The sequence below is a fragment of the Gymnoscopelus microlampas genome (assembly GCF_963454915.1).
Source record: "Gymnoscopelus microlampas genome assembly, chromosome: 23".
In the NCBI taxonomy this organism is placed as follows: domain Eukaryota; kingdom Metazoa; phylum Chordata; class Actinopteri; order Myctophiformes; family Myctophidae; genus Gymnoscopelus; species Gymnoscopelus microlampas.
The window spans coordinates 20,467,033-20,480,670 of record NC_139960.1 but is presented as its reverse complement, the minus strand read 5'-3'; the positions used below and the strand labels follow the sequence as shown (position 1 = coordinate 20,480,670).

The 13,638-nt window shown below is 39.4% G+C and overlaps 2 protein-coding genes across 2 annotated transcripts; one reads left to right on the top strand and one right to left on the bottom strand.

The window, feature by feature from the left end:
• Positions 1–3,539: 3,539 nt before the first annotated feature.
• Positions 3,540–8,536, top strand: LOC311040325 (calumenin-A-like). The gene is made up of 7 exons (XM_084050535.1): positions 3,540–3,685; positions 5,224–5,445; positions 5,805–5,998; positions 6,213–6,379; positions 6,489–6,549; positions 6,976–7,178; positions 7,277–8,536. Exons 2-7 carry the CDS (start codon positions 5,225–5,227, stop codon positions 7,379–7,381), a joined length of 951 nt encoding a protein of 316 aa, XP_083906661.1. The 5' UTR covers positions 3,540–3,685; position 5,224; the 3' UTR covers positions 7,382–8,536.
• Positions 8,537–9,324: 788 nt separating this feature from the next.
• Positions 9,325–11,927, bottom strand: opn1sw1 (opsin 1 (cone pigments), short-wave-sensitive 1; the record flags this gene model as incomplete). Its single annotated transcript, XM_084049787.1, has 5 exons — positions 9,325–9,429; positions 10,672–10,911; positions 11,010–11,175; positions 11,268–11,436; positions 11,588–11,927. 5 exons carry the CDS (start codon positions 11,925–11,927, stop codon positions 9,325–9,327), a joined length of 1,020 nt encoding a protein of 339 aa, XP_083905913.1.
• Between the last annotated feature and the right edge of the window lie 1,711 nt (positions 11,928–13,638).

Genomic DNA, 13,638 nt, shown 5'->3' with positions numbered 1-13,638 from the left:
TGACCAAAAAAATGTAAATAAAGAATTTCAATAATTTCAAGCAGACAATAATGAAAGTATAACATAGAAGACTTTTTTTTATTCTTAGAAATACACTGTTATATTTCAGTGATATTAAAAAACAAGTGGTACGTTGTTTATCTATTGAATGAGTTCATAATATTTATAGGGCCTACAAAGAGTGTGACTGGACACTGGAATAGGCCTACAATACCTTCTTTTTTAACAGCAGTTCATCAGAGAGGACATCCAATCATTTGGATGTTCTGGATTTGGATTTGGAATGTTTTTTAAATATTTCCTGATTGTTTTTTTAATCAAATATATTTACACACACACACACACACACACACACGCACACGCACACGCACACGCACACGCACACGCACACGCACACGCACACGCACACGCACAGGCACAGGCACACACACACACGCACGCGCACGCGCACGCGCACGCGCACGCGCACGCGCACGCTCACGCGCACACACACACACACACACACACACACACACACACACACACACACACACACACACACACACACACACACTATTTGAAGAAGACAAAAACTGCTTGAAGCCAGTTGAACTTGCTTGAAGATATTTAATATAACGCAACAGAACAAACAGTCCATAAGCAAATATTTACAGTCTCTCTCGAAAGCCACTGAACCAGGAACACGTGTAATATGTTAAGTGATTCAATTGGATGTCTTGATATACGTACACCCTGTAAAATGATGTCTTTGTCTTTCAGTGCTGTGCTGACATAGTTCATCTCTTTACTGTCCTATACGTACAAGGAATGAAGGAATATGACTTGGTGCATTACTCTGACACAAATAGATGCAACAAAAAATAATAACTAAAAAGTATATAACAATAGAAATATAGGATCAAGTGTAGTAGTAATATTATATATATTATATGCAACACATGTTGTGTATTGTGTATTAGATATTGCACACAATATACATATTCCAGTCTACATGTATAGATATTGTAATTGGTAGTTACATGAGTGCACATAACAAGAATTAGATTAGATGATGGATACCAGTGCTTACAGTCCAGTCCAATAGTTCTGTGTTGGGATATAATATGGTTCAGTTGTTGAGTAGTGTAATCGCACATATGAAGCTGGTTCTTATTCCCATAGGGAAGAGCTTCAAAGAGTCTGTGGCCAGGATGAGAGGGGTCAGAGATAAAATTACCTTCTGGGCATTCTGACCCTGGGAGCGTGTAGTTCAAGCAGGTTGCAGCCCATCTTTTAAGCTGACCAGATGATGTGTAGGCCTACTGCTACCTGCTATAGTGTCCAGCTTGGTGACAATGCTGGGGGACGGGAATGCAGACTATATGATGCGTGTAACTGGACCATCATAGCCTGTGGCAGGTTGAATGTCTGGTCATTGGAGATGGAGATAGTTCCAAAGTATTTCATTATCTCCACAGTCACCTGTGTGCAGTTTGATGGTCAACCACTTATGGACTGGGGTCCCCCAAGGGTCTGTACATGGTTCCCCTCCTTTTGTTCCTCTACACCAAATCGCTTCACTAAATGTTTGCCTATTTTTGCCGAATGTTCGTTATTATTATGACATTCCCAGAATATGGATTATGGATTATTATGGATATGGGTTGAAGTGATTAACTGAAGCCTATACCATCATCTATACTGTCTTTAATGTATTGAGCTTCAGGTTGTTGTGATCTGTGTCTACATACAGATACACTGTTCTGGATCAATCCAATCACGTTGTGTCATCTACAAAATTGAGAAGCTTGATAGAGATGTAAGGTACAGTCATCAACACGCAGCCCTGTGCTGAGGGTCAGTCGGTTTGAGGTGGGCTTTCCCAGCAACATGCTGTTTCCTGTCCATCAAGAAGTTGGTGGTCCCCTATTACCACGTAGCCAGACAACTATTCCACAATCTACGAATGCTATATATAGTCTGGAACTACAAATCCCGGAAGCCGAGAACGGAAACTGTCATCTGTTTTTCATTTTTTCATTCACCTATTTGTTAAGATGCAATGAATCTGAAAATCCTTTGCTGATCGATTTAATTTGATTTTGATTTCTCTCTCTTAAGCCCATTGGCTAATCTTCCAACTCCACATATAATAAAAACACAACATAACATAAAAAATTCAACGTACAAATATTGCAGTACATAATCTATCTAATCATAAAATAGCCTACAACTTTTAACACACACACACACACACACACACACACACACACACACACACACACACACACACACACACACACACACACACACACACACACACACACACACAGGTATAAAAATCAAGAAACAATTCGAATTCAAATACAAATACATACAGTACTACCAGTACCCTACAACCACCGACAGCAGCTGACAGCACAATAGTGAACAATAATGTGCACCCAAAAAAGTCATACAATACAAGGCCTACTGTTGAGTGAATTATTGTAATGAATTCCATAATTTCACAGTCCTGAAAATAAAAGACCGACTCCCCATTTCAGTAACACAATGATTTTTAGGAAGATTGTTCTTAACCTGATAGGAAGGTAGGTAAGCTACATTTCTGCATAGTCCTGATACATGACTGTCATATCATGACAGTCATGGATGAACTTCAACCTGGTGTTTGCACTGTCTCCATTTACATCGACAGCCCGTACAGCCCATACATCTGACTACATAAACGTTCAGATTTCAAATATAAAGTGCTTACCCCATGGCCATAGATGTTAGAATTATGTATGGGCCCTCAGAAGTACCCGTATCTTCCATATTGTTCAATAAAAGGCATTTTAATCCGATTGGTGGCAATTTTCTCCGCATTTTCTCCATATGCTTTCACCCCAACCCTATCGGTTGGGAGGTGTATTGCACTCTCTGATACATTATAAGTCTATGAGAAAATAAACACCAATCGGATTAAAATGCTTTTTATTGAACAATACGGAAGATACAGGTACTTCTGATAACCCTTACATAATTGCAACATCTGTGGCCATAAAGTAAGCACTTTATATTTGAAATGTGAACGTTTATGTAGATGTACGGCCTAAAAAGGGAGAAAGTGCAAACACCAGGTTGAAGTTCATCCATGACGGTCGTGACAGACGACCGTCGTGTGATCCATGGCTACATTGCTGCATGGAATTCCGTGTGTGGATGGAAGGAGAGATTAATTATTCAGACTATGTCAGTCAGTCAGGTAGCCTATATCATATTGCTTACACGGAAAATCAAACATGATGCAAGTTTACCTAATTTAAGTGCTAATTTGTGGACGTGGCAAAGGACGTGGTGATACTTTTCTCAGCGCGGATCGGCTATTTCAGTTGTGACTACTGATTGGCCAATTCACTGTGTTCCAATGACGGGGACCAATGAGAAGCAAGTGCGCTGAGTGAGCGCTACATGGGATGCACGATGTCATCATCCGAAGCGATCCTTCTGCTGAAGTGGACCAATCGAACGTGGAGACGTTTTTTCCGTGGAATTTCATTGGTTTTCTGTGGGAGGAAATGGGTGGGATGTGATCTGAGATAAAAGAAGCTGTGCGTGTGTGTATCAGTATTATCATCATAGACTGTGTATCTGTGTGTTTGTATCATCATAGATTGTATATCTCTGGGTGAGAGCGTGTGTGTGTTTTACAGGCATCAAACAGGTAGGTTCACTCATGATAATGAACACGTCTAGCATGTAAGCTTCTGACATTAAGTTGAATTATTAATAGATATTGCTCTCTGCCATCACTGGCTTAAGTTGCATGTTGCATACTGGTCAGTCATAGACAATAGCCCCAGCTAATACACCAATGTTACCATAAATAACCTGTAATCCTTCTAAAGTGATGTTTTGTAATAGATATTTCTTTTTTTTTAATGTAAAGCACTTTGGGCTGCATTTGATGTCATGAAAAGTGCTATACAATTAAAGTTTATTATTTATTATTATTGTTATTATTATTATTATTATTATTATTATTATTACATATATAAATGGTTGTTATAATTTAACTGCTGTTTAACTGTTGACATATCACACTGCAGACACCCATGTTGTTATCATTTCAGTATTGCGTGTGATCATTTAGCATGATATTACTAAAAACCCAAACATGCATTGCTGCAAGTGTGGACTGGACAATGTTTTATAATAGTTATAATTAATCAGACCAGTCTTATTTCTGTAATTAGACTGTAATATAGTAGGCTATAGTTTTTTAGTTTAATTTTGATTATAGTAATACATACTTTTTAGTCCCATGTTTACATTCACATTTTTTTCTGGCATATAGTTGTCCAGGAATTCTAAATAAATCAGAATGTTGAAGCAAATGGAGTAGGATACACTTAAGTATTGAGTGTTTATTGCAAAATTCAAATTAATTAGTGGTCCAGCAGAAAACAGAGACTTGACCATATGAATACAGGATAGGTGGGCACTAGGGACATCTGGGCACCTCGATGTAAAATTGGCTATTTTGTTCAAAATGTTAGAAATGTTAGAAAAAGTATTGTACGTGATGTGAACATGCACGGTACATCATTATCAGACTTGATTTTATCCCTCTTGTTTATGCCCCAAAATGACTGGATATACAGGTTTTGTAGCAATTTGTAGCAATTGTAGAAATACTATACCTTAATTGCAGAATGTTTAAGCATGTTCACGTTATGTATACTTTACTTTACTTAAGATAGTTTTTCAAATGTTGAATATTTTAACATTTTGGACAGAATATTCAATTTTACATCGAGGTGCCCAGATGTCCCAAGTGCCCACCTATCCTGTTACGGACCATAGCATAGTGTATACAACTCCAACTATCTGTGTACCAAGCTGTACCTGCCAATAGATGTCATACTCTGTCAGTCTAGATTAGAACACATAATTGTAAAGACAGTAAGGCCTCAGGTCTACCTCACAGTATATAGTATAAGACAATCTCCACATAGTCCTCCAACATCATGATGCCAAAAAAAATCATTTTAAACAGTAAATCGACAAGCTCAATAAATGCGTGTGTGTGAGCGCATGTGCATGTGCATGTGACCTCACATATCCATGCACGTAAGGTCTTAAGGGGTGAATGGGCAGTCTAAATACATTATACAAGATGCAGGTAGCCTATTAAGTAAACATCTATGACAGGAAGTTGTTGTGAATTCATCATTTACTCTCACCTTTCCTTCTTCTCAGAATGAAGTTGGTCAGACCATTGCTGATGTGCTTTGCCCTCTGTGTGGTGTACGCCACCAGCAAACCCACAAAGAAGAATCGCATTCACACTGAAAAGCCTCTCAGCAGCCATGAGCACAATGATGACGAGGACCATGAGTACGACCACGATGCCTTCCTGGGCGAGGAGGAGGCCAAGACCTTTGATGAGCTCCCGCCAGATGAGAGCCAGCGCAGACTGGGGTAAGTTCAAGTCCTTTTTGTTTTTGTACTGTCATTGGCTGATGGAAGGAAGCGAGGAAGCAAGCACTAGGTTTCGCCCCTATAAATCAAGTTTCTGTAATGATTTGTCTGGTTCCAGTTTGTCTGGGTTCTTTATAAGAAAGAGGAGGAAGAAGGAAGTTTTAACCTTTTTTCCATCATCACAATGATCAAAAACAGGTTTTGCAAGATTAGGCTATGCAAGGTTAGGTTAGGCTATGCTAGGCATTTACTTTTACTTCCTACTACTACTGTATGTACATAGACTTGTGTTGGTACTAGTGATGCTGCATTGTACACCTTGGAAACGTGCTCATATCTTCATCATGCCCTTCACTTAGCATTATTGTAGATCATATAGATGAAGACAAGGATGGCTTCATCACGGAGGCAGAGCTGAACGAATGGATCCACAAAGCCCAGATGAAGTACATCTATGACAACGTAGACCGCCAGTGGTCGGACTTCGATACGAACAGTGACAATATCATCTCGTGGGAAGAGTACAAGAATGTCACCTATGGTACTTATTTAGGTAAGGATGGGGGGAGAACGCGTCACACACGCACGCACGCATGCACGCACGCACGCACGCACGCACGCACGCACGCACACATAGATTCCTCTCCTCAAATTGATTGTTTGATTATAATCAATTACTTTTGGTAAATGATTAAGTTGATTAGTTTGATTTATTGTTGTACCCCTAGAAAAGACCTAAACAAATCTAATATTTTCCCCTTTACTAGAGAACCCAACAACAGAAGAAGGCTACAACTATAAGCAAATGATGGCACGGGATGAAAAGCGATTCAAAGTAGCAGACAAGAACGGTGACAACAATGCAGACAGGGAAGAATTCACCGCCTTCCTCCACCCTGAAGACTTTGACCACATGAAGGATACTGTGGTGCTGGTAGGCAATACATCACAATGAACACTTCACAAAGATTTAAAGAAACTTGCCCAGGATCATGAAGTATTGTCATCTATTATACCCCATACTGCTGTGTTTATTCAAATAGGAAACAATGGAAGACATTGACAAAAATCAGGACGGTTTCATTGACCTGCAAGAGTACGTTGGTAAGTAAATGAAGATTTCATGCAGCATAATTCCACATAATGGCTTTGTTTTCCCACCCTTTGTCTAATGATCATCAGCAATCATCAGAGTAATGATTGGTCAAAGTAATTGCACACTCAAGTTCTGCTTCCATCTTACAGTAGAGCTTGAGTGTGCAATTTCTTCACATTCTGCAGAAGCTAGATGTTCAACATAGCTGTTGAACTTGTACTGTTTTTCGGTCCAGCACCTAGTGTTTACTGTTTTGATGTGCGTTCTTTTACATGTTTTTGTATATCCTTTAATTAATAGTTGTCCCTCCAGAATGTGCATGTTTTGAGACAAGCATTGGTGTGCATTACCTTACCGTACCTTTCTGGTTTTACAAGCTTTCGCTCCTGTTGAAATACCAATTCTCCTGCCGCTTTTCTTTGCTGCCTCTGTAGGCGACATGTACAAGGCTCATGAGGAGGGAGAAGAGGAGCCAGAATGGGTGAAGGCGGAGCGTGAGCAGTTCAATGAGTTCAGGGATACGAATAAAGATGGTAAGATGGACATGGCTGAGACAAAGGATTGGATACTGCCTTCTGACTATAACCACTCGCTGTCAGAGGCCAAACACCTGGTCCAGGAGTCTGACTCAGACAAGGTATGTTATCTCACTTCCATGTTACCGCGGGCACTTTGTGAGCAAACTGTGACTTTTTTTTGTAAAACCACCTACTTTGCATATCCTTGTTTTCTTAGGATGGGAAGCTTACCAAAGAGGAAATCCTGAACAAGTTTGACCTGTTCGTCGGAAGCCAAGCAACTGACTTCGGGGAAGCGCTAAATAAGCACGAAGAGTTCTAGGGGACTTTTAACCATTTTAGACTCAATTTGATACACGATTTAATTTATTTTGTACGAAGACTACGCAGTCATGACGAGCGTGTCGGGATTAGGTTGTCGATCTTTGCATTTGAATTGGATTGTTTTCTGTGTTTACATTCAAGCCTTTGGGTTTCTGTTACATTCGTTGTTGCCAATTTGTCATGGTTTTTCTCTTCTTGATATTTGAGTTGCTCTCACAAGCACTGAAGATTACATACAAATTTGTCATACTTTTTATACACCATCCTAATAAGGTAAGGTATTTAGTGTATTTACTGCCCCTGGTATTGTAGGTAGACAATACTTTGTTGTCTATTTTGCTTTTCCTTTATCCTTCCGTGTGCCTTTGTAATTAGGGTGGCTTCACATAGATTTTTTTTTAACCTTTCTACCCTTAAGCACTCCATTTGTCCTCATCCTTACAAGTTGCAGCGTCCCATCCTCTTTTTGAAGGAACAAGGACGGTCAGGATCATATTAAGCAACTTTCCTACCTCTTTTTCTTAGCCTATGTCAATGTCCCACCAGAGGCATCACTGACAGCACTGTCCTCCTCATGTCCTTGTTTTTTTTATCTAACCCTTCTTTTACCAGGTTAGTACCATTGAGATCAATGATCTCTTTTACAAGGGAGACCTAGCCAAAATAACAGCATAAAAATGTACAAAACAATAAACAATAAAGAAACAACATTAAAAGCATCAAAATAATTTAAATCTTACTTTCAAATAGTTTGAAGGCTATTCCAAGTGATTCTTGATTTCTGTTAATCTGGCCATAAGGTCAATTTGTACTACTGTAATGTTTTCATTTGAGAAAATAAACTAATATTGAACACTTAATAATATGGTAATGCCTCAATCCATGTTGAGAATTCAAAACTGCTGGATAACCAGGATGAAGGGATTGATGCTTTGAATATACAAAAAACTGTCGGGTTATATTTTTTATGAGATTTTATTTTCTGAATGATGTTTTATTTAAAAAAAGCTATGAAAATCTTTGGATTTTTAATATGCATAGAGATAGAATGTATAGGGATTTTAATCAACTGTACTTAGCTGTTAAATGCTGTACTTGAGATGTGAAATCTACATACTGTTTCTAAATAAAAATACAAATTGGAATAAATCTATACAGGACTGTCTATTTTAAATCAATTATGACATTCAACGTGTACACAGTTCAAGATATTTTTGCTTAATTTTAGCCTCAAATTAAGTCCCCATGCATTATGCAGTGTAGCCTATTTTCTGAACCACCTACACACTGGTCTCAGATTGACATAGCATACTTGTTATCCCAGTTACTTTGTAACACATACTTGTTTTCTTATCACTCTAATTCCTTGACCACTTACTGTTGGGTTCATGGCACATACTCTGACCATGTATCTTTATAAGTAATTAAAAAGCCAAGAGTAAGCATCCCAGTTTTAATCCATTTAGTCTGTTGAATGTGTTGGTGCTAATAATTGGATCAAGCTGGCACATAGCCAGTTAATCAAATATGTATGTCTCCTTACTTTAAAGAATACTTTGGTATACCAAGATTAAATCAAAACCTGATTTACATCAAGAGCAAAAAAGAGACAAAAATATATTCAAAATAATACAGATTTATTTAATACAAATTATTTTATGTTTGATTTTCTTTATATTGTATTTGCAACAACATATATAACAAAGATGTACTACAGTATAATATATTTCCTTTTTGGCTTCCAGTGTTATAAGCAAGTATTTTGTGTTCAAAAGCACAAATTCACCAACCATTCTAGGTCGAGTTTAGCTAAGTCCGCTTTCATTATAGTTAACCAGATAATAACAGATTTTCAGCAAGCAACACTGTATACAAAATATACATTAGGTGTTCTTCTTTATACTCCTGCGTTCCGAAAATCTCACTGTAGGAAGCAGGGCTTTAGGAAGCTGTAGAGACTGATGATACCTCAGTCTTGGAAGAGGAAACCTCAGAACCTTCCTCCTGCGTCTTACCGAAGACTGTCTCCATGATGCATGCATTGAACTGGGGAAGACAACCATATTGAGTGTCACAACGCGTACAAACATCCAAAACTAAAAAAAGCTGGTGTCGGACAGATGATATCCTTTACATAAATCAAGAACATAGCAGAAGCCTACATCTCCCTTGGCTAGGGGATCCACTTAAGTCGATGAGCCGATGCGCACATTGTTGTGCACATGCGTTGAGCCTGCCAGTGTTGACAGGTCTGCTTATTATAAGCGACTTTGGGACTTTGGGACCCAGGTTTGAATCCAGGTTGCTACATTGGTGGTGTGACCCAGATGGGGGAGGTCAAAGGGGTGTGAATGCAGCAGAGTAGCCCTGGCTGTGCCCAGGAACCAAATATCTCCCTTGGCCTGGGAGGATTCAACTTTGGATAGATGTTTGGTTTTTGGGGCGACCATAGCTGAGTGGTTAGTGAGCCCGCCTAGAGAGCCAGAAGCCCTGGTTGGTCCAGGTTCGATTCCAGGCCAGACCAGCATATGTGTCGATGAAATGAAATTTGTCCCTGAGCAAGACTCTTAACCCCTAATTGCTCACAGGTTCTCATTGGAAACAAGACCGCAAGGACTTTCATGAACGACCTGTTAAAAATAATTATCCTTATTTATCCTTTTTCCTATGTGGGAGGCCAGGTGGTTATCAGTGGTGGACTCAAATGTTTTACTTAAGTAAAGGTATCAATACTGCAATGTAAGAAGTACCCTGTTACAAGTAAAAGTCTGGAATTCAATTCAATTTTACTTGGTACTTAAAGTGGCAAAAGTAAAAGTACCAAAATGTTTGAAAATAGCAGACCTACAAGCTCGCGTTGTGAGCTTGTAGATCGGCTATTTTCAAATAGGTATAAAATAGGGCTAAAGTGGTTAATGTGTGTTTTATAATGTAATGATTTATATCTGTAAAGTAACTGGTAACTAAAGTTTTCAAATAATTGTAGTGGAGTAAAAAGTACAATATTTGCCTCTGAGATGTAGTGGAGTAGAAGTAAAAGTATTGACAATTAGGAAATACTCCAGTAAGGTAAAAGGTACCTCAAAATTGTACTTAAAAGTACAGAACTTGAGTAAATGTACACCACTGGTGGTGGTTATACACGCTTTGGTGAGCTAAAACACATTGCTATTGGGAGCTAAACAGTGTGCGGGCTATAGCCTATGTTCTTGAAACAGACACAGTCATAATGTACATTTACAGACAGGAATAGATTTATGTGATTTCTTTCATCTCTACAGTACTTACCTGCTTGTTCAAAAATGCATAAATAAGAGGGTTGTAGACACAAGAACTCTTGGAGAAGAATGCTGGAATGGTGACCAGGCGAAAGTCTTTGTTCTCATCTGTTGACCAGCCAAAGTACAGGGCTGCAAGGGCGTAGGGGCCATAGCATGTGATAAAGGAGCCCACCATCACGATGATCATCCTTGACACCTCTTTTTCTGCCTTTTGTGTGGAGGCTGACTCAGCCTGCTGGGCTGCCACCTAAAACGTTTGACCACCAAGTTAAGGACACATTCCCATGCTATGTTCGGTATTGTTAACGTTTTCTGTTGTCATGGTAGCAGAATGTTCAGACTCACGGCACGCAGTGCCCCCAACAACTGGGCGTAGGAGAAGACGATGATGGTGATCGGTGCGATGAAACAGGTAATCATGAGGAAGTAGACGTAACTGGTACAATGATACTCCTCATTGTGGGTGTACCAGTCAGGTCCACAGGAGCAACCGAGACCCTCTGGTATATACCTTTAGGGCAAGCGCAAAAAAGTATACAACATGTTGTTACCCATATAATAACAATTTCTATCCATACCCACATGAGAAAGGTTGTTTGTTACCTGCTCCAGCCAAAGAATGGAGGGGTGGCACAGCCAATCCCCATAAACCAGGTAAAGGCGACGGCAGCCAGGGCATGATTGCTTGTAAATTTGAATGCACCGAAGGGTTTGCAGATGACAAGGTACCTCTCAAATGAGAGGACTGCCAGGGACCATGCTGTCACCAAACCTGAAGAGGAGAGCAATGATGATGTGTTAAGCCTAATTTATAGCTACTTCATCTTACAACTGCATCACTTGGCAAAAATAACTGATTTTCAATTAAAAAAACAAAACAAAGTGAACATGTTCTCGTAGTTCATGTCATTATTGCAGTTTACCTGCTATAGAACCCATGCAAGATTCAAGAGCACACAATGTGTGGCCCATGAAGAAATATCCTCTGGTAGAAGCGAGGAACACTTGGCTCACAGAAAAAGTCACAAAGATGAAGCCTGCAAATGAAATGTTAACCAGGATGTAGTTCAGTGGCACCCTCAGCTTCTTGTATTTCGCTGTCACAAAAAGGACAATGAAATTCAAGGGCGTTCCAGCGAAGAAGACAAACCCCATGAAGGCAGCCTGCAGGTAGAAGGCCCAATGTGGAGCCAGGTAATACTGTGGTCCCTCAAAGGGACTCACTTTGGATACGTTCTCGTACAGATGAAAGTGCTTCCCCATTGTGGCTCCTCAGTTTTGCACAGAACTTGGGCGTTTCTGCTAAAGTGCTTCTTTTTATACTGTCATAAACCACTTAAGGAAGATTACGGGAGGAGCAAGCTTCCCCTGAAGAGTTCCTGATCTTATTGTTGGGAGACATTTTGGGATTAAGTTGTCCTTGTCACATTCACCTCCTGTCTACAGACGCTTTTCACCAAGTAGCATAATCCCAATTAGGGAGCACGGAATGAGAATCAGGGAGTTTGAGTGAATGGAATTAAATAGATGTAGGATGCAGAATAATGTGTGGACACATTAATAGCAAACAACACATATATGATATGTTGATGAGATATACAGGACAAAATGATGCACAGGGTAGCAAAATATACAGTTGATTTAGTAACTCAAAAGTGCTGCACATATTGTTATTATTATTACGGTTGTTCAGTACGCAGCATGTCGTCGGTATGGCATAACTGTTTTATAGAACACATTGTGATTGGTAACAAAGTTTTTGTTATAAGGTTTATTTTCTGAACCACCTTACACACTGGTCTCAGAATGACATAGCATACTTGTTATCCCAGTTACTTTGTAACACATACTTGTTGTTAACTAGTTGTACGAACGCTTGTTTTATTGTTGTATTGTTTATTGGATCTTGTTTAGTCGATACACTTATTTGTTTTAGCTCCTGCTCATTTGATTTTGCTATATTGTCTCATCTGTTTAAGGAAATAGGTAGCTGATATATTGCACTCTTACCTTAGCGCTAGGTATACTCTTGGTTGCTTGTTTTGGCAGAAAATGCACTTAAGACTTCTGGTGATTAGTAGTTTTCGTTCCCTACCTATGTTGAATGCACTTATTGTAAGTCGCTTTGGATAAAAGCGTCTGCTAAATGACTGTAATGTAATGTAATGTAATGTACTTGTTTTCTTATCACTCTAATTCCTAGACCACTTACTGTTGGGTATATGGCACATACTCTGACCATGTAACTTTATAAGTAATTAAAAAGCCAAGAGTAAGCATCCCAGTTTTAATCCATTTAGTCTGTTAGAATGTGTTGGTGCTAATAATTGGATCAAGCTGGCACATAGCCAGTTAATCAAATATGTTTGTGTATCATCCAGGGTTCAAAGCTCAGTCTTCTGCACTGGAATACTAACATCTACCGCTCATCCAAGGGAGGATTCCCCACTATCTCTTCTTTTAAAACAGCCCTCAACGAGCACTCTCCTCTTCAGACTTGCTTCGCCACTGTTATGGCGATATTGGTCTGTCAAATATTGCTTTATCATTTTCATGATCGTATGCATATTTAGATTCCATTTGCTCCTCCACACCCACAGTTGTGGAGCAGTGTCACTGGGGCGCCAGTGTAGAGGGCCACACCCCACCTGTATAAACAAAGCCTGGTTTGCCCTGGCCAGGGGGGTATGACACCTGCTTTGGCAATGTAAACGTATGTTTTCTCATGCCAATAAAGCTCCTTTGAATTGAATTGTCTGACACCTCTTTGGGGGAATTCCTGCTATCGTTGCTTCCTGCTTAAAAGAGGGTGACATGAAGGGACACAGGGCAGGTAGAGGCGGAAGCCTGCTTAGACTGACATTCTGTCTGCTTGCTTGATGTTCTTCTTTAATAAACTTCTAAGATATGCATTCACCTTCTTCATGGACAATATATGATTATTTTCCACTGCACCACCGATTTCTTTTTTTTA

Bases quoted from the DNA above. Each gene is read 5' to 3' on its own strand.
- LOC311040325 (XM_084050535.1), top strand. From the start codon at position 5,225: ATGAAGTTGGTCAGACCATTGCTGATGTGCTTTGCCCTCTGTGTGGTG. The intron at 5,446-5,804 runs GTAAGTTCAAGT...CCCTTCACTTAG, and splicing joins GAGAGCCAGCGCAGACTGGG to CATTATTGTAGATCATATAG. The intron at 5,999-6,212 runs GTAAGGATGGGG...CCCCTTTACTAG, and splicing joins CACCTATGGTACTTATTTAG to AGAACCCAACAACAGAAGAA.